General features: G+C 28.1%; 1 protein-coding gene across 2 annotated transcripts in view; it reads right to left on the bottom strand.

Moving 5' to 3' along the window:
- LOC107438068 (nucleoprotein TPR) overlaps positions 1 to 21,088 on the bottom strand; it is a 99,967-nt gene that overhangs the window by 62,744 nt on the left and 16,135 nt on the right. For both annotated transcript variants that reach the window (XM_087164221.1, XM_087164222.1), the window contains exons 7-18: positions 20,712 to 20,885; positions 20,401 to 20,614; positions 18,690 to 18,868; positions 15,114 to 15,218; positions 13,980 to 14,087; positions 12,543 to 12,697; positions 12,037 to 12,138; positions 9,826 to 9,976; positions 8,812 to 8,951; positions 7,580 to 7,658; positions 7,097 to 7,240; positions 134 to 307 (exon numbers count right to left, since the gene is read on the bottom strand). In XM_087164221.1, the coding sequence (XP_087020347.1) occupies positions 134 to 307; positions 7,097 to 7,240; positions 7,580 to 7,658; positions 8,812 to 8,951; positions 9,826 to 9,976; positions 12,037 to 12,138; positions 12,543 to 12,697; positions 13,980 to 14,087; positions 15,114 to 15,218; positions 18,690 to 18,868; positions 20,401 to 20,614; positions 20,712 to 20,885 (1,725 nt within the window). The remainder of the gene's footprint in view (positions 1 to 133; positions 308 to 7,096; positions 7,241 to 7,579; positions 7,659 to 8,811; positions 8,952 to 9,825; positions 9,977 to 12,036; positions 12,139 to 12,542; positions 12,698 to 13,979; positions 14,088 to 15,113; positions 15,219 to 18,689; positions 18,869 to 20,400; positions 20,615 to 20,711; positions 20,886 to 21,088) is intronic.

Here is a 21,088-nt window from a genome sequence, read left to right as displayed (position 1 = left end):
AAGGACCAAGAAAATTACACTGAGTAAAATTAATAATTATAAGTTGACCTCAATAAGTTGACCAATCAAACAATGCACAGCAAGTAATCATCTAATACAGGTTTCAAAGAATATGAATAAAAAAATTAGATACCTGCAAAGCCTGAAGATTAGCCATCATTCTAGATTGGTGCTGCTGTTCCCTCACAACAGATTCTTTTTCTTGAAGTAAACGTGTTTCAATGCTCTTTAACAAATCACGTTCTGCCTTTAAGTTTTCAACAGCAACATCTGCCTTGGCTATTTTTTCTTGAGCTTGCATTAAATCCTATTTAAAAAAAGAAAGAAAAATAAGCATTATTAAGATAAGGAGTAAAACAAGTTGATGAATTACATAGTTGAATATTAAGTATGTAAGTTAACATTTATAAAAAAGTAAAGAACTCCTGCAACAAGAAAAAAAAATTAATATAAGATCTAAAATTATGTCTAATTTATTTCAAGAGAGAGGGAAAATTTTAAATTGATAATAAAACACTGAATCAATTTCAAAGTAATAACATTAAAAAATTTATGTTTTACAAGATTAAAAGAAGAAAAAAACATTACTTTGTCATAAAATAAATATAATGGAAATATCAAATCGACACTAGTAATCCACTTTTTTAAATATACCTTTCACTATGTAATCCTTATACAATAAAACCTCAGATGATTGTTTCTCAAGGGACTATTTTGATATGGGAGTCAGTGTCAAATATAGATTTAAAAATGTATGAAAAGTAATAAAAGGAAAAACAATGGGATCTAAAATTAATAAATTTGCAATAAGTAAAAAGATATATTATTGAAAAAATTAGGCCTTCCATGCTAAAATATTTAAGGTGCAAAAGTGGGATGAAAAAATACATTTATTTAAAATACATTGGAACCCTGAATTTCATGTTTTCCGTTAGACAGGGGTTAAAAAACGCAAGATCACTATCATAAGGAGCAGGCAATAAATCAGATAATGAAAGGATTGAAAAGTAATGAGATGTGAGTTACGTCATCAACTTCGGAAAAACTTTGGACATGCAATTTTATTCCGAACGGCCAATGTTCCAGTTGCATATCTAGAAGCAATTAACCTCTAGAAGTTTTATTAAACTCATTCAATACATTATAGTCTACATTGTCCAAACCTATAGAAATAAAATTCAAAGCTTCCAATACATTTATTTTTGCTTTAGAGGTATCTTGCAGGTCACCAGAACCAAGAAAATTATTACCTAACCCAGGGGTCGGCAACCTGTGGCTCGCGAGCCACAGGTGGCTCTTTTGATATAAAGTTGCGGCTCTCCAGTTCTATACGAAAAAAATTAATAAATTGTTACCAAGACCCTTAAAAATAAGAAAAAATATTTTTAAGTATCTAATATCTCAAGAGCTTTCTATTCTTATAATCGTTAATTAAAAACCGCTACGCTCAGGCCCGTCGTTAGAGGGATGTCTCATTCCGACTCGATTCCGTGTATTCACACAGAAAAGTGGCAAGTCTGTTGTCTGTTTGAGCATGCCGTTACCGGTCCGACGCTATGAAAGGGCACAAAAAAAAGGATGGTGCCCGCGGCTCTGATCTTGTGAAACAGCAGACAAAATCCCGGAAATTTCTGTCAACTTGAAAAATCAAGAGTGCTTTAAAAGTATTTAGTTGGAAATGCCTTTTTCTCATGCTTTCTCTTACTCTTTCTAAGAATAAAGACAATATCTTTGTCCACTGTCTTTAAGAAGGGGAAGGAAAGGGCTCAATGCTCATACAGCTGTGGTTTTCTCTATATGACTGTCCAGTTTCTTTTCACTCACCCCACCAGTTACTTCACTGACCTGTCTTTAACTGTCAAGTACCAGTTTACAAGTAGTACTTAGTTACTGAAAGCGTATTTTATAAATTAATATTATTATTGAATGCAAGTATAAATTTTTTATGAATATTTACTATTTGCAGTCTTATTGTTTAAATATTAAGGTAAAATTAAATTACATTAAATATGTTGTTATTTTCCATGTAAATTAATTCCTCAATTTTAGCTTCAAAATTTAGGTATAAGACTTTTTTTCGAAAAAGAAAAAAAAATTTGTTGTTTTTTAAAATATATATGGGTAAAAATTGATTTTTATAAAGTAGATAAAAAATTTTTAATCTCTTTTCTACAGTAAAATGATTAAAAGAAAGAAAAAAGAACAATTAAATTTTTTTTAATGTTATTTATATTCATTAGTAGGAGCTTGAGATAGAAATAGATGAATCACATTTGAATTCTAAATATAGGAATTATTTTTCCTTTTTTTAAATAGTTATTTACTAAGCTTTTTAATTTTGTGTTTGAAATAGTAATTTATCTTTAAATTTAATTTTTTTAGTTGAGATTATTTTTCATAGATCTTATTTAATTGAAATTTCAAAAATCAAATTCCATATTTGTTCGTAGCATTTGTTTTTATAATAAGTTCAAACTGCAATCCTTTATGAACAAAACTGTACCAATGCTTATTTTATTAAAAATGCAATGTGTTTAAAAATATAAAAGCTTCAGTTTTTTTTTATAAAATTTTTTTAAAAATCTTTTTTGTTACTATGTTGATGTATTTCGTATATATTTAATATTTAATGATTTTTATATTATATTTTAGACTTAAGTTAACAATTTTCCATTTGTTTAAGTTAGTTATTAGTAAAAAAAAAAAAATTAATATTTTTGTAATTATGTAAAAACTCAAGTCACAGTTTTGTATTAAAAGGCATTATAATTAACAAAATAAATAATTAACAAAATTGTACTTTAACTGCCTTAACTAGAAAAAAAATTATTTTGCTATTTAAGGGTATTTTTTTTTATTTAAAAAAAAGACTTAAACATTCTTCGGTAAAGCATTTTTAGGTTTTTACAAATCATCAAATTTTACAAATATTTATTTATGATTTATCATGCTTCAATGTTTGAATACATAGTTAAATTTTTTTAAAAGTTTTATTTATTATTTATATTGTGTTATTTTTATTTAAAGAAATATTCGAATAAAAAATTTAGCATTTTACAAATTATTTAAGGCAAGAATGCGTGAAAAAATTTATCTGTACATACTTCCAAAACTAGTTCATTCCCCCCCCCCAGGAAAAAAGGAACTATTTCTGTATCCCCATTCAAGATTTTAGTCACAGCTCTTATATTAATAACAATGTAAATTATAACACGAATAATAAAAATGAATAAAATTATTAAATAAAAGTGAAAAATAAAATTCTAGTTATAAATAAGCATTAAAAATAATTATTCGCAACTAAAATTACTAAAATTAAATAAATACGCATATAATATTTGAAATGCATCAAAAAGAATCATACTTAGATTAAGAATTTTTAAAAAAAAAATGCACGAGCCATAATTGATATCTGATAATTTTTCAGTTTAATGAATAAATACTAATTTAATTTTCATCTACATTTTTTAAAGCCTTTGATGTGTATCACATGTAATTATTATGTAAAACATGATGTTATGAAAATACCACCCTTTATTAATACCACACCTTATTTTTATAAACCTTGTCAAAAATAAAGATAAAAATCTACTTCAGTGGATGCAGTAAATTAAAATTTATAAGGGAAAAACAAGCATATGAATTTAAAAAATATCTAATACAATATATTGATAATAATTTTTATAATAATACTAATAATAACAGGCCTGCTTAATTGCTAGGTGAATGTCAAAGTTTTTAATTTATAAAGTTATTTAATTTGATAAAAAATCGTTAATCGCCTTTTTACACTCTTTCCTCAACAGTGATTTGCTTTCGATTGTTAAAATTCTAACGTGTGACCTCTATCCGTTCTTTTTCGCGTTCACTTGAAACAAAATTTCTTTAAGTGCATATTAAGAGCGGTTATTCCGAATTACCTGCATATTATTAAATTACATATTCAAATACATTAATGTTGTAATTTTGCGTATAAAAGATATTTAAAATAATAGAAGATCGTTACTTTCAGTGACTTTTATTAAATTAATTTTTCAAAAAATTTTAAGTTATTTGAGTTGGAAAGCTCGAGGCTCTATAAATTTAAAAAATTTTTACAATAAATATAAAGAGTATGTGACCATCATTTCTAGCACTTCATCGTAAATCGATTTAACGTTTACTTTGACAAAAAAATTTAAAATTTATTTAAATGTTTAATAATTAAGTGCTTAAAAATTGTTTTTAACAATAACAAGAATAGACGGTACATATTTCTTAAAAAAGGAAAATCGTGAAAAAATTCTGATATAATATTAAATTAATATAAACTATATAATATAAATGAATATTATTGCAGAATGGCTATGAAAAATTAAAAAAAATTATTATAAAATCTATCTGATAAGATTGTGTTTCGTTGCACATTCAAAAAAAAAAAAATCGCGTTTTCTGCTGAAAATTTGACAAGAATTAGTAAGAAAATTTACAATTTTCATCGAATTTTAATGACCTAAGTATTCTTCTCTCCCCCCCCCCCAAAGAAGAAATATAATTTTAAAAAAACTGAAAATTAAATGAAAACTAAATTTTAAAAAAATTATTAACGTATTTTAAAAATAAGGAATAAATATTATTCTGCATTCAAAACCGTTTTTTTAATTAAAAATCAAATATACATAAAAAAAATACTATAGTATTAAATCAAAATTTTTAGTGGCTCTTTAAAAGCGGGAAATTTTGTAAAATTGTAACTTTTGGCTCTTTCATTTCAAAAGGTTGCCGACCCCTGACCTAACCTATTAGAGTAACATTCTTCAAATGATTGAATGATTCCAAGATTCAAAAGGTGCAAAAAATTCTGCAGGAAAATTTTACAATTCAAGTTCTCATACTTCCTCTAACCACGCTTCCCTTGCTTTGTATACTCCTCCACCATTCTAGGGGGAAATGTCCTATAGCAAGTAAAAAGACAATAAAATAGTTTAGAAAGTAAGTTAGAAAACCTGTTGTTGTTTCTCATCCCCACTAGTCTAGCAGAGCAAGACCAGGTTCATGAGTCCATTCACCCTCAGGAAATCAAACAGCAAGACCGGGTCGTGCAGAAAATCCTCCTTTTCAAAATCCACACAGTTAAGGAGGTGGGTCGGGCTGGCTGCACTGGAGAAACATTTGTTGCAGGTGGGATAAACCTTTCGCTGCTGTTCATACCTCATGCACTTTATGCGACCACTGGTGAATCTAGTGAACGCGGTCTGATCGCCTCTATTACCTCTGAAGGTCAAAGCACGACCCGGCTTATCCCCAGAGTACCAGATATGTACTGGGGGAGTATTCCAGACTAACTAGACACCTTTCTTTCTAATGGAGTGAATTTACGAGGATGTGAGTGCCAAACTCTCCGGCAGAGGTTCATTTGTGCCATTTGCCAGCGATCTCATTCCTGTATAGACCAAAGTGGGGCGGAATCCACTGCAAATAAATAAAATATCCCGCTTCACGGAAAGTTTACTGAGAAGCGTTAGGATTGCCATTCCAGCCCTATCACCCACTCTGGGCCATGCACTCAAATACTAGATAGAGCTTCTACTATCCCTTAAGATCCAGCAGTGAATCCTCTTCAATTGCGTGCAGTCCTGTCTCAATAGCTAGAAAACCTACCAACAGCTAAGAAACAAATCTCTCCTTAAAAAAAAAAAATCTCAGAAAAAGTTCGTGCGAGCATTGTAGAGAGAAAATGATTTTGATCTATTAGAAAAACATATAAGGCAGGATTTTCTTGAAAAGGGTAACATGAAATCCGGGATAATTTAACATTATCAGTATAGACAACTTTCACAGACCAGCAGAAAATGACGCAGGAGTTGGGATAAATATGAAGCGGACAACGTAAAACCAGGGTTCCACTGTATTTAAAAACATTGGTTAGAATACACTTTTCTTCTTAGTGCGAAGAATAAATATCCAAAATTTCTAATGCTGCTCATTTTCTGTAAGTTCATGTGAATACAAAAAGTTTTCAAAGGCTTTAAGGCCATCTGCAAATGTTCACACTGTTTGTCGTTAAGTTTGCTGTTTTCATCAGTATAATTTTGCACCATCTCAGTTTCCGCAACCAGAACCAACAACATTACAAGTTTCAACATTTTCATCAACTGATACATAAACATCAAACTAGATGTTTGAGGTGTTTTCTTAAACTGTAACAAATCCTCATTTTCTTCTACATCATTAGCATCAGGAGTTACTGTTTTTCATCTGGAATTAACTTCAATATTTCTGTTCAATGTCAGAAGAATTGCTGAACAATAGATGTGGCAATCTGCTAGTTTCAAAATGATCTAAACGGGTATCATTAACATTATAAGAATAGCATTTGTGATGGAACCTTTAAATTAATACAATACTAATGGGAAAATGAAAGATGCAGAAAGGATGAATGGAGGTTCAACTGTAACAGAGAGTGGGGAGCAAGAAAGAAATCAAGGTATGCATAGACAAAATAATTTTTATATATTTAAAAAATTTAAAAAAAAAAAAACTAAAATCAACAACAGTAATAAATTAAATTTAAATATATTAATCTTAAAATATGCTACTTTTTTTTATTAATCTTTAATCCCTTTGGGACAAGTGATTTCAAAATCAGAATCAGGTTGGGGGAAATAAAAAGCAGTAATTTAAATGCGAGCATGTCTAATTTGACAGTCTTACTTTGCTTTTAATTTAATCAATATTATTCTAATCACATATCTAATCAACGTTATTTCAAAGTAGAGCTATGTAACTTTTATTATGAACTTAGCAGTGGTGGATTAAATAAATCAAACTATCATAACCTTGTTCTCAAATAAACTGCAAAAGAATTAGTTTGGTTACAAATTTTATCTTTTTACTCTGCACTTATCCTGCTGGCATGTATTTGTGAAAATTGTTACGAAAGGATTAAATAATTGATTAACAAAGTGAGGGGAGAAAAAGTGAGAAACCCATGTATACATAGAAATAGAATCATCATTTTTAACAAAATTTAAAATATTCATAAAAGAGCTATAACAGAAAACAAACAAATACTAATAAATTTATTTTCAACTGCAACAAGCATAAAAAAGCTTACCTGGCGCAAACTGGCAATTGATTGCTGATGTTGAACTATCATTGTAGTGTGCTGTCTATTTTTATCTTTACAGACAATATATTCTTTTTTGTAGGTTTCTAGATTTGACTGTAGAATTTTAACTCTTTCTTCTGAATATTCAGACTGCAAAATACCATAAATATATATATTTTAACAATTTCTATACTATAATAAAGAAAAATAGTATAAATAATCTTTTTTAACCAGCATTAGGGGGAAGGGAAAGTAATGTCGTTTTGGTGCATTTGATATTCGTTAGTCTTAAAAACAAATTTAGTTTTTTTATCTCGTATCCGACATAGAAAGGTAGGTTACGGATATCGTAGGAAAAGGCTAACGAAGGTGAATACATTGATTAAAATAAAAATCTTGATAACAAATATCAAATGCACCAAAACGACACTACTTACCAGTCCCCCTAATATTTACTCAATTTCTTATACATATAGCTGAAATAATTACCTGTGATGCCAATTTGGCATTTTGAATTCTCAAATCTGATAGCTCAGTTCTCATCTTATCAAGCTGTGCACTAAGCATTCTAAAACAATAATAATAATATAAATTACACTACTGTTGCATCATTAGTAATTAAAACTCAAAATTAACAGATAAAAATAATAGACAAACTTTCCGTAATATAGGTATATTTGTTCAATGGGATTGAAATTTTTATTACATTTCATTGAAAAAAATACTTTCTAAAAATTAATTTGAATATACTTGGGATCCTCATTGGTCATTTATAAAAAATGTAAGGTATTTCAACGATAGTGCTTCAGCAAAACAGTCTTTATAAAAAAAAATTTACTGGCAGCAGATTTGTCCTTTATCTGATTTATCACAAAAATAACTTTGCTTTGAATTACAACTTTTTTATTTCAACTGGATAACTTTAATTCGTGGATTAGAACAAACATACTTTCAAATACAAACTTTTTACCTTTTGAAGCTAAATTCCTTTAAATTGATTACTTCGGAGTTAGTGTAATTAAAAGGAAATCATCTTCATCACATTGAAGCCTTAAGCAAACATTTAAAATTGTAACTGCAAAAAATAACTTGAACAAGATTCACACTCAATTTTAAGAAAAGAAAAATTTATGCTAGTTCCAAAACCTGTAAATATTAACAAAGGATTAATTATAGGAAAATTGTATGAAACAAGGCTAGTAATGACAAAAAATGCCATATTTATTACACCACTAATACTAAATTGTATATTTCAGTTTTCTGAAATAAATTAAAACCATAAAACCAAATAAATTAATAAATATATATTTAAGAGACAATTAAGAATTAAAGAAAAGAGAAAATTTCAAAGAAAAATTACGAATTTAAGTTAGATTATAATTCCACAATTTTTTTTATGAAACTTTTTTCTTTCTGCAAAAAGATTAAATTTCTTGAGTTTAAAAACATAATTGGAAAAAATATACATATTAATACACAGACGAGAGAAAGTTTTAGTTCTGGTGTGTACAATTAGTTTGGGCCTTCTGGAAATCAAATTTTCCAAAAAATTTCTTAAAGCATCTCAATAAATAATGAAGCAAACCAATACTTTGTGAAATCGAGAAAAAAAAATTTGGAGTAGAAAATAAAAATGGTTTTTTATTCTGTTTTTATTTATATATATAAAACTTGTTCTTTCTTAAGTTTTTAAAATGACAGAATGCAACTATATTATTTACTTTTCATTCTCAGCCTTTCCTTTCTTGTAATTATCAAATTCGGCTTGCAGTTGATTGAGAGCAGTTTTTGCTTCCTTGGAATCCATAGAAAATGAAGTGGAATGTTGACCAAAGGAACCCTCAGGATGGCCTAATAAGGACTATAAAAATAAAGAATAAAACTTTAGTAAAAAAAAGTGTTTTTAAGTTAAAAACACAATTGAATAATATAAAAAACGCAATTGAATACTAGTTAAATACAGCAAGCTACTTCTAGTTATAATTTAAATAAGTGGGCTGTATTATAATATTTAAATAAAAATAATTACTTAAAACATATTACTTAACAAAACCATTTTTAAAATTACTTATTTATTACACTGAATTGGTGAGGATGTGTTGTAAATTAGGAAGGGAAAAAAAAACACAAATAAGAAAACATTACATACGTAACTTGGTGACTGGCTCCCTGTTAAATTTTCACTGATTATTGAATTGTTAGTTGAATATTGAATTATTAATTGAATTTGAACATCACAAGACTATAAAATACAAAAATTAAGAAAAGCTAGTAATTTTATTAAAATTTTTTTTTAGATTATGTCTTAATAGTAAAAGAGAGTTTTAATAATTTTAAAAAAAAATCAGTAAATGACAATTTTTTGAAGTCTGCAAGTTAAAAATGATCAATGCATTTCAATTGCAAATTCAATAAATTTGAATCATGCATTTGCATGTATAAAACTATTTTTAAAAAAGTAATATTTAGAAATACATTATTAGGATTTAATTTCAATATTTAAATTATTATTACAAAATTTGAAATTCTTGAAGTATCTTAAAAAAGTATAAAATAAAATATAACTTAATAAATAAAGAAATATTATTTAAATAAAATAAATCAGGTTTTTTTTCCTATTTTTTTATTATTAATTTTGGTATGTCTATTAATGAATATTACACAGTATGAACTAACACAATTAATCGATTAATATAATATAAGTATCTAGTGGTTAAGAAGAAAAATATTATTACATCTGAAAAGCCTTGACTGGTGAGTAAGACACGATACATATCCCTTTGTCGAATAATGGTCTCTAACATTTCAGCCTGCTTGGCTCTTTGCTTTTGTAAATCTGCCAGCTCAGATGAGAGGACGGTTATTTCTTTCTCAAACTTAGTAGATCTGAAAATAAAGAATTTTACCAATTTATTAAAAAATTAAGAATTTATGAGTCTGAATAAAAGGGAAAACTACTTTTTCCAAAAATAAATGTTCCACTAGTAATGCTCAACAGCCAGACAATCAATTAAGCAAATGACAAATAAATCTCTAGAAATAACTTAAATTCAGAGTGGTAAAACTTTTTATTATTATAACGTAAAAATGATTAATTGTTACTGTGTTTTTCATTTTACTAATTGTAAGGTATTTTTTTAACCGGTCTCCTGTTACAAATACCGATTTAGATTGTTTTTCAAACTAGAAGATTCATGTGCCAGTCAATGGCAAAAAGTAATTGTTTTGAAAATTAAAACAGTAATTCCTGATACTAATAATGAAATGAAGTTTTGTTAAATTTTGGGGGAAATGTCTCAAATGTTAGATATGATGTTTGTTCATTAGTTGATGAAAATATTTATGCTTGTGATGTGGTGCCTGTTGAAAAAATAAGTATGAATTTGTAATAATGTGAATGCACAAAAATACTACAAATCACTCAAAACTAAAAATTTTAGACTAACACCTAGGATAAAATAATGTCCTTCCATGAACTCAAGATATTTTAACTGGGAGGTAAGTTTAAAAGAAATAAAGGTTTAAATAATTTATTTGAAACTTTTTTTAATCAGATAATCTTTTATGATTAATGAATGAAAGCTTTCTTTTTAAAGGGATATAATGATACTTATTTTCAAAGTAATTACTGAGGAAATAAAAGAAATATGGAATTAAATTCCAGTAGCGATATTCGATTGAACAGTTTGTGTACAGTGAATGTTCCAATAGGTGTAATAATAACATTATGAATATGGAATAGAAAAAAAATTCTTAATCGGCCAATTTAATGGAGGTGTTATAGAAATGGGAGGTAAAATGCAGGTATTACAATTATTAGCTTCACACCTCTCTGGTTATTTACTCAATTATTTTCAAGGTTCGTAACGGTATTTTTACAGGCTTTCACATTTAATTAATTTATTTTTTGTTAAGTTTAACTTTCTTGATAATTACTGGTTTTTTTATTATTTTTTTCTTCTAAATAAGAGATACTTCAGTGCATGTTTTTGCATTTTCAAGTAAGTTGCATCTAAACAATATTTTAAAACATTTAAATATTGATCTGCTCCTCAGTATATATTGATAGATGATTATTAGGTAAGCTTAATGAAATGCGAAATGATCTATATAGCACGAAATTCTGCATAATTAGGTATGGAAGGGGGAAAAGAACAAGACATCTGAAAATACCTATCGAATCATAAAAATAAAATTAATATAAAAGGGTCAAACTATTTTACAAGGAAAGAAAGCATTTAAATAATTTATATATATGTTTTTCAAATGTGTACACTGACACGAAAACAAACTGTCAAACCTTATATATAAATCATGATTAACCCCTTAACGATTGGTTAATTTTTAAGAAAACAGTCGCAAAAGTGCCTATTTTGCCAAATACACGTTCTGATTAGTGCCGACAACTAGTTTAAAATAAACTAACTATCTACAATTACCTTAAAAATATACTGGTACTGCCATCTGGTGTGTAAAATGAGAATGAGAAATAAAAATTTTTCTGGGCAAAAGAAATTAATTAGTTTTATTCTTATTAGCGCGTTATTACTGAACACTCCAGCCCGGAAATTTCACGGGAGCGAGAAGGAAGAAGTTAAAAGAAATAAAATAGTAATCAAGTAAAATAATAATATAATGCAGAAATATTATAAGAATTCTTAAGTTCAGGAAGTCGGAAGAATTTTATGCCTGATATAATGAAAAGCTTCATGCTTCAAGGTATGTATATTAAATATCTTCTACTGTATCAACTCTGCGATCTACTCAAGCAAAATTAATTGAGTTCAAAAGTAATTAATTATTGCATCAACAGGTATTGATTTTACAGAGTTCATTAATGTTATTATTCATTATAAGGAAAATATATTGACAATTAAAATATATTTGGACAGAAAAATATTTCAACACTTTAAAGCTGACAGTAAATTTATTATGGAAACACTTACAACTCATTGGATACTTTCTTTTCCAATTCTTCATGCTGTTGACTAAGATCTCGAATGGCGGCTAAAAGCTGCTGATTTTTAATTTGAAGTTGCTCAATATCCCTACAAAGGTAAACAAATATATATACATATTAAAAACTAACTATTATTTTATCCATATTTAAACTTCTCCCACTCATTATATGCAGGTGGAAGAACAAAATATTCTCAGAATGTGTAAACATTTAAAAGAAAAAACAATTTTCACAAGTTTTTAAGATATTAAAATTTTAAGATGCGTTTAAATTTTAATTTAGTGTCATTTACAAACAATTGAAAAAATACTCTTCCAATTCAGATTAATTATTCAACAGTTTATTTTATTACAACAATAATTAAATTTTTTAACTCCAACCTATCAACAAAACAAAAAAGGTAACTCAGAAAAATTAAATCAATACAAAAATCATGTAGACAGTTACTTGCATTCATACACTCATAGAAAAATTGGGCAGATAAAAATTTACCTGAATGTAACCAAATGACGTGATATAACCTTATCTCCGGTTATATCGTCACTTGATGTTACTTCTCCATTATCATCTTCATCGTTAAAGCTATCACGACGATCTTTAATGCTACCCCCTCTGGCCTCTTCAACTTCTTTTAGAAGTCTTTGAACCTGCAACAGTAAAAGATTCAACGTTACATAACAGCAGAAATTCGGCTGCAACAGTAAAAGATTCAATGTTACATAACAGCAGAAATTTGGCTGCAACAGTAAAAGATTCAATGTTAGATAACAGCAGAAATTCGGTTAGACTTTGGAAACTACAGATCTTTATGATACAAGATTTCCAAATAATTGGGTCCCAGTTTATACAACATTCATCTCTATTTTTAAAAAAAGGAATTCTGTTTCTTTATCGATCTATTAAAACTTGCATTTATATTTATAGATAAAACAAAAAGATTTATATTTGCACAATCAAGATTTTTATAATTTGCATTGATCATACATTTGCATCCAAGAAAAGCAATTTTTCATGTATATTTAAAGTTTGGTAACAATTTTACTGACTTAAATCTGCACCTCATGACAGAGTTACGCATCTTGGGGAATGCATCATAACTTATTTTTCTCGCTTCCTCTACGGTTTTTTTGTCTATTCGATGACATAGTGTGCACGCAGAATCATACTGGCCTCAAAAATAAAAAGATAGACTGACTCGGATTAACTTAAATCATGACATCTGTTTGCCATTCAGTTAATGAAGACATGCTACAAGTGGGGGGGAAAAAACACTAGTGGCATCAGAAACATGACAAAGTTTGAGGCGGGGGGGAGGGGAATTTATGCATACAAAAAGGAATCTTATTTATACTCTAGTTGTTTAATATTTTTTAAGATGTATCAAAAAACTTGTTACTTATGCATAAACTTTTTTAATAATATTTAAAGTAACACATTTTCACAAAAGCTCGTTGTGAGCCAGGAGGGTCAAGGATATTAAAGATCCACAATTTTGTGGTCAAGGGCATGATAGTAGCAATGGGGTCAGCATTACACTAGAGTTGGAAATACTTCCCTACCAAGCTGGTATCCATTCATCAGAAGTTGGGTAAACTTCAAGTCGTCACTGAGGATCAAACCCCAAAGTTCAGGGCCTTAATCACTGAGAAACTGTGATTCTTTTATAATATTTACCAACTAAAAAAATGCATTGCCAAATACATTTTAAAAAAATTTTATTTTAAGATCACATGCTTACTTCTATGGAAATAACATGAAAAAAATTTTTTTAGAGATTTGCTTTTTTCAAAAATGTGCTTTAGCAAAAAGTAAAGAGAACATTTCATGTCTAGGATCTAAGAAAAATTAATCTAAATATGCTTACATAAAACTATTTAATTAATAAACACAATAAAGATAAAACACGCAAATAAATTAGCAGTTTTATACCTGTCTATTTAAATCAATAACTTGAGATTTTAATCTCACATTTTCTCGATTTGCTAAATTCTCGAGCCGTTTAGCATCATTTCTTTCTTGCAGCAATTTTTCATTATTCTATAAATAAAATAAAAAATCGTCACAAAATTTTATAAACTTAAAATATATTCACAATATATATGCATACAGCTAGAAGGAAGATCCTAATTCTCAGAAAAATTACTGCATAAACGATTGAAAATTCTACAGTTAAATCGGAGATTTGAAAAATAAATTTGTCACTATTCAGTGCCCCATTATAGGAGAGATGCAATTAGTGTCAATCTCTTAAAAACTTCATATCTATGCTAATGGTGTTTTCAAAAAGTCAAAATTGTTTAAAATTTTTCATAAACATGATGAGAGTAACTATACAAATCACAAGCAGGAAATAAAAACACTTAGTAATTATCTATATAGTAAATTAAAGATTTAACTAGTCAATAACTATTATCATTAAATCAGTCACATTACCATTGTTAATTTTTTTTTAAATGCTTTCAAATTTATCAAGCAAAATAAATTTAAAAACAATTTCAGCTAAATGAATACTGCAAATAAAACTTCACTTGCGGGATTCAATTGTTTTTAAATAAATTATTAAATGTTATCAGGAATTTAATATAGGAAGATTATATTATATCTAAGTTATCAAATTGAAATTAGATGAAAATTAAACAGAGTGAGTAATATTCATAGTTTAAAGCAAATGTGCTATTTTATGACAGAATCACAGACTAAAACACCAAGCTCTTTCTTTCTTCAAGCATTTTTTTTTAACATTCAATTGACAGTGATTGGTCACTGATATTAGGAGCTAATGACATTTTATAGTGGCTCAAGGATTTTAGTACTCTTCAACCAACAGATCATCATCTATTTTGAGTCCGGCATTCTAATATTTTTTGCCCTTTAAATTTATACCATTATAGTAAAAAATTACACATATTTCCCAAATCACACGCACCATTTTTAATTTAAATGACTTTCTGAATGAAAAACAGTTTAATCCTAATATGTTTGTTCCTATTTACATAAAAAAGGGAAGAAAACATTACAGACAAAATCACAAAAAGTAATAAAAATTAAAAATAATTCTCTTACAGCAAGAGTAGCAGATTGCTGACATTTCAAGTAAATAATAGTCTCATTTAATTTATCAAATTCCAACAGTTTCTGCTGAATGAAAGGTGTCCTCTCTTCGATTTCCTAAATAAAACATATAACACACCATTAAAAATACATAGCATTAGATATGATTAGATCATACATGATTACATTACACTTCAAATCAACATCTATATCTACAAATTAAATATATTTTGAAAATTCTCATTTGATTCTAATAAAATGATTTAATAATTCTTGAAATTTCTCAAGTAAAGAGAAAATTTATTACAACTGCTGCCTAAAACCTGTGAATAAATAAACTTTTTTGAAATTCTGGAATTCAAGAGAACTAAAATTTAACACTAAAATTAGCAAAAGGGGCTAAATTTTACCCTTACATTTTCTGTTGCTATGTAATTCGAAAAATAACTTACTGAAAATGTTGAGTATTTCTGACTTTTCATAATTTGATTCAATTTAAATTTTTATTTAATGCATTCATATGATAGCATAAAAATAAAAATAGAGAGAGAACCTTATACCTAAAACGTCATTCTAAAGAGAACCTTATTCTTCTGATTAATCAAATATATTTGTTTACCAAATTGAATAAAATACCAAAGATCAAGTCTATAATACTATATGTTTTGATTAAATTAATTATGAGGGCAATTCCATATGTGACGGAATGACATTTTGACTTGCAAAATAACAATTAATTGAAGTTTCTATGTATCTAATTTCAAATTAAAAAAAAAAATTTCTCATGCATATCATTATTATTGGCATAATGCGCTTCATAAACTAAAAAAACAGGATTTTCTATCTTTTTTACTTTTAATTTTACGAACTTTTTATTTGCGTGACGGAATGACATTTTGGCAACCAAGCTTTTGGCATGCCGCTTAGAACTGGTAGTTTCTGCGAATTTTGCAGCTATTATTTTTCTAAACTATTTTATACTTATAGTATAATGTGTAAGCAATGTAAAATGTGAATTTGGAAAATTAACCTCAGGTTGGCTAGCAGTTATTAACATCTATTTGCTGTGACGGAATGACAAAAAGTTTAGTAGAAGAAAGCCTTCATTTAAAAAATGTTTTATTAATATGTAAATGATAAACAGAATGTAACAGATAAACAGGATTAATATTTATGTAAGAATTAGTAAAAATTTCAACAGTTTGAAAATTAGGTTGTCTCTAAAGAGGTTTTATATCTAACTTGCCAATGTCACATCTTATCTTCGTTCTCAGGAAATTTATGCATTATTAAGACATGTGACGGAATGACGTAAAAGAAGTTACTTTTATTTTATATATTAAACTTAAAATGTTTAAATTTTGTTCTATATGCATATTTTTATCAAAATATTGCAAAAGAAAGATACATTTCCTTTATTTTATAAGTATTTTTCAAGAAAACAATTTGAGCACAAATGTGAACAATTCACTTGTCAGCCGTGTGATTACTTTAGAATGCTGCCAGATTCAAAAAATTTAAAATTATCAGAAATGAAACGGCAATAGGTAGACTTTGGCTATTTTTGAACATATTTTTAAAATTAAAATATGCAATTCATAAAAAAAAAAATTTCACTTAAAAGTTGACACTTCCGTGGAATTGCCCATGATTACATTTTAAGGTTTTGGATGTCTAATTGATTTACACATAAGCAATCTGGAAAGAGCCTAACTGGCCCCATATAGTCTTTCTGGGTATACGGCAATATTCAGTCTTTCTAGTGCTAAACTAAATGTACAACCGAAATAATGAAATTTAAAAATTTATTTAAAACAACTCAACTCAAATTGCCTCCTTTGAGTTTTAAACAGAGCTCATTCTAGGCAGGGTAAACAGGGTGCAGCACCCTGTTGCCCCTGATGTAATGGACTCCATACCCTTTTTGCCCTTTCTTTCCTCAACCCTTCTTTATTTTCAACTCTTTTTATTTAGTTTGTCATTGCTGTCAATACATAGATTTATATGGGTAAGGAAAAATAGCTATCCTTGTTGCACTTGTCTTTGAAAGTTTGCAGTTACTTCCACTATCATTAAATCGTAATTATTATTAATCATTATAATTTTTAAATCATAACTACAGACACTTAAAAACATACATTTATTATTTTATTAATATATGCATGCATTTTAAATAAATTACTAAGCTAATTAGCTCATTAACTCGATCTATATATGTTAATTTATTAATAAAAATTAGTAATTAATGTGATTGCTTTGGTACTTTTAGTAAAAAAAATTGACAATGTTTATTAATAGAACGTGTAAGGCCCATAGAAAGAAATTATTGCCTTTTTAGAATAATAATGCCCTTTTTTTTAAACTTTTGCACCCTGCCCTTTTTTCTGCCTAGAATGAGCTCTGTTTTAAACATATATCAGGATTTTTAAATAGTTAAATGTATGAATGATTTTATGAAAACAATATATGTAATTATTTTCTCATTAAATCAGATAGAAAAAAAAAAAAAAAAACATTTACCTACTTGATGTTTTCTAAATTTTACTTCAAAAATGTACAGAATTTTTAAATAGATGCATGCATGTCAGCTGTCCATATCAATGCCCGTAAGTGTTTATTATAGAGCGAAATCTTTCATTGTTACATATCAAAAAAATTTTTAGTGTTATAGGAATTTTACATTTATGAAGAAGAAAAAAATTAGATTAAGAAAGTAGTTCCAAAAGACCAGTGGATGGAAGTAGTTTACTATAAGTATTGAAACTTGGTAACTACTTTTACCATTAGTACAGAAAACACACACGACTTTAACGGAACTAATTTTTCGAAATTGGCGGGTTTAAATCTGCGCGAACCCGTTAATGGATGTAATGAAAATAACCGAGTGGCTGCAGCTGAGCATTAACAAGAATTACGTATTTAGAATCAAGCATAGCTAATATTTAAACTTGTTATTAAGAAAAGTAGACGACTAATCACTTCGGATGCACTTTCCCATGTGAATGCATACTTGCAAAACATGGATGTTAATTGAAAGGAAGGGAACATTTTCGATGTACATAGTTTCTTAGAAATAAAAGAGCATTGAACACTTAGGAAAATTGCAAGTATTTGATAACTTTGCATTTCGTAAATTAAATATGCACTGACAAAAAGTTTAAAAAGTTGAAGATTAAATGAAAAAACTCTAAAAAAAATGTTTTCGAATAACAAACTGGTTCAAGTAAACATGAATAAATATTTCTTAATTATTCCCTCACATTTAACCTAAGTTCTTCGTGAAGTAGTTAGTACAATTCCAAAGTAGTTTGTAGTCACTACATTTGAAGAAAAAAAAGCAGTTGCAGTGAACTACATTTCTAACAAAGTAGTTTATAGTAGGAGTAAACTACAAAAATATACTTTTTACGACCACTGCAAATGAGTAAAAAAATAAAAAAGGGAAGCAGAAATTTATATCCAGATATTAAGATTAAAACTAAAACATTTAACAATTTAACTAAAACATTTTTCAGAACACTTCTACTTTGAATACACATTAAAAAGCATTAATTCAATCAATATACAGAATCTTATAGACTTGCTTACAGCTAAAATATTGTTCAACTCCCTAGTACGGCATGCCTTTTCAGATCTCTCTTGAATCAATTCCTCTTGCAGTTTTGTATATTGGGAATATAGTTCAGACAAAGTCATGCCAGAGTGGATGACTTTACTAGTAGCCGCAGCAACCGGGAACAACTGCTCAATTTTTTCTGGACTTAAACCTTCAAAAAATAATAAAATAAACATGATATTGAAGCAGAAAAATTTATTTTTTCTTATACATACATTTACATTTAAGAAATACAATAAATTATAAAAGGTATCCCGAAATTAATGCACTTAACTTTTAGGAGAAGTAGACTAGAGCACAAGATTTGAGAACTGCTTAATAACACATAACCTTAACTGTCATAGGAAAATGGTAGTAGAGGTAGATGATATGCAAAGAACGAAAAAAATTTTGAAAACACTTATTGGACATCATGTGTGCAAATATATTGGATGAACAAGGTTTATCATGTGGTATATGTTCAGAATGCTCCAGTAGCGCAGTAATTTAGAACGTCACTTACAATGCTGGAGGTGAAGGGTTGTGTTCAGTCTTAGCACCCGACAGTATGTATACGCAACAAGCTGTACATTAAATCTGTCATGGGCTGAAAATCATCTTGTTGGTCGTGGTGCCAAAGTTAAGTTTGAAGAGAGGGGAACCACTTAAAGCACTGTTCTTATTGATTGACCAAGGCAGTACCTAATAAAAGATAAAGCCCTGCAAAATAGGGTTAGAAGCTTGGATAGGGTTGGGTGTTGTGGGTGTTATGTGTTCAGAAGCTATGCTTGTCTGGCACTGATTGAGAAGCAATTGCCTAAGACACATCAGAAGTTTATTTGATTCTAACAGTGTGGAAATCTTCAAACAAGGTCCATAGCAAACTCCATATGCTCATGATAAAATGATGAATGATAGCTTTGAGAACTATCTAGAGTAAGAAATAAAAGCTCAATGAATTAGGCAAATGAGAGGACACCTTCCCAGTGTTTCTAACTTTGAAGACTACTGGCCTACTTTGAAGACTACTACTTAGGATGCAGAACTTCCAAATTTCTGTAGCCTTTTTATTAAAAATAGGTCCATATTTAAAATTAAAATCTCTGATTTAAAGATATAGATATAAGATATATAAGAAGATAAGATATATATAGATTAATATACAAGATATATAAAGCGTAAATATTTTATGATTAAGAAGGAAATCATTAGTAATTGCTTCCATTAACTGCAGTTTTACAACTTTTACATCAATTGTCTAATCATTACACATCAAATTAATCATTACACATCAACACAATATAGTGTGTCTTATTACTCTGGGATTCAAATCCAGAACCTTTATGACGCAAGGCCATTTTTCTGACCTTTATAGTCCTGTTAGCAACTTCATTTTGAAATTGTTGAGAATCAAATTCAGTTATTACATGATATTACATATTTTGATAAATTTTTACAGTGTTACGTAAGTGCCCTTTTCCATGAAGAAGCACCCTGCCCTTTATTATTCCTAGTGAGAACTAGGGGAATTATTAAGTAAGAAAATAACAAAAATTACAATTGAATCACTTGTGAGAATTCAAAATGAAAAACACCAAAATCAGTTTGATTGCCTAATCAAACTAGGGGGTGTTTCTAACAATTGTTTCCTCATAAACAAATTGCTGTTATTTGCACAGTTTTTAGCAAAAATAAAATTCAAACCTTGAGCAGCTTCTTTGCATCTTTTCAGTTCTTCTTTTAACTTCAAAATTTCATCCTGCTTCTCATCTAATTTTTGTTTACATTTTTCTTCTAATTCGTGGCAATGTTTTTCCATTTCAGCAGCATTTTCATTGCTTTCATTCAAAAGTTTTCGAGCTTCTTCAAAAGCGCTCAGCAACTCCTGCACCCTCTTCTGGTTGTCTTCACTTGCATTCTAAATAAAATATCAGAAGAATAAATTGTAAATAATTATGAATTAGATTTAGTTATATATTTTTTTAATCATCACTCATAAAAAAGAAATGTCTTACTTTATGCAAATCAATAAGCTTTGCTTGAGCATTAACTTCTAGATTGAACTGTTCCTCGGCTTTGCAGTAATTCATATTTAGCTGTCGGATTTTTTCTGCTAAAGCTTCAATTCTAGCATCTTTTTCTTCTACAAGTTCTTTCAGATTGTCCAACTTTTTCTGAGTGGCATGCAACTGCAATTAATTTTGAGATTATTAACAAATAAAATACAAAATTTAACAATTAAATTATAGGATCGTAAGATGCATTATTTTTAATGATTGTATTATTAAGTACATTTAAATTTTAAAAAAGATGTACGACAATCAAACTTAATATTATAGATTATCATTAAAAATATGGATGTTATAGCTTTTCCAAATTATAGCAACAAAAA

This window comes from Parasteatoda tepidariorum, chromosome 5 (assembly GCF_982258835.1).
Source record: "Parasteatoda tepidariorum strain Cologne lab strain chromosome 5, Ptep-v5.0, whole genome shotgun sequence".
NCBI classification, from domain to species: Eukaryota; Metazoa; Arthropoda; class Arachnida; order Araneae; family Theridiidae; genus Parasteatoda; species Parasteatoda tepidariorum.
The sequence above is the reverse complement of the archived record's forward strand: the minus strand, read 5'-3'. Positions and strand labels throughout refer to the sequence as shown.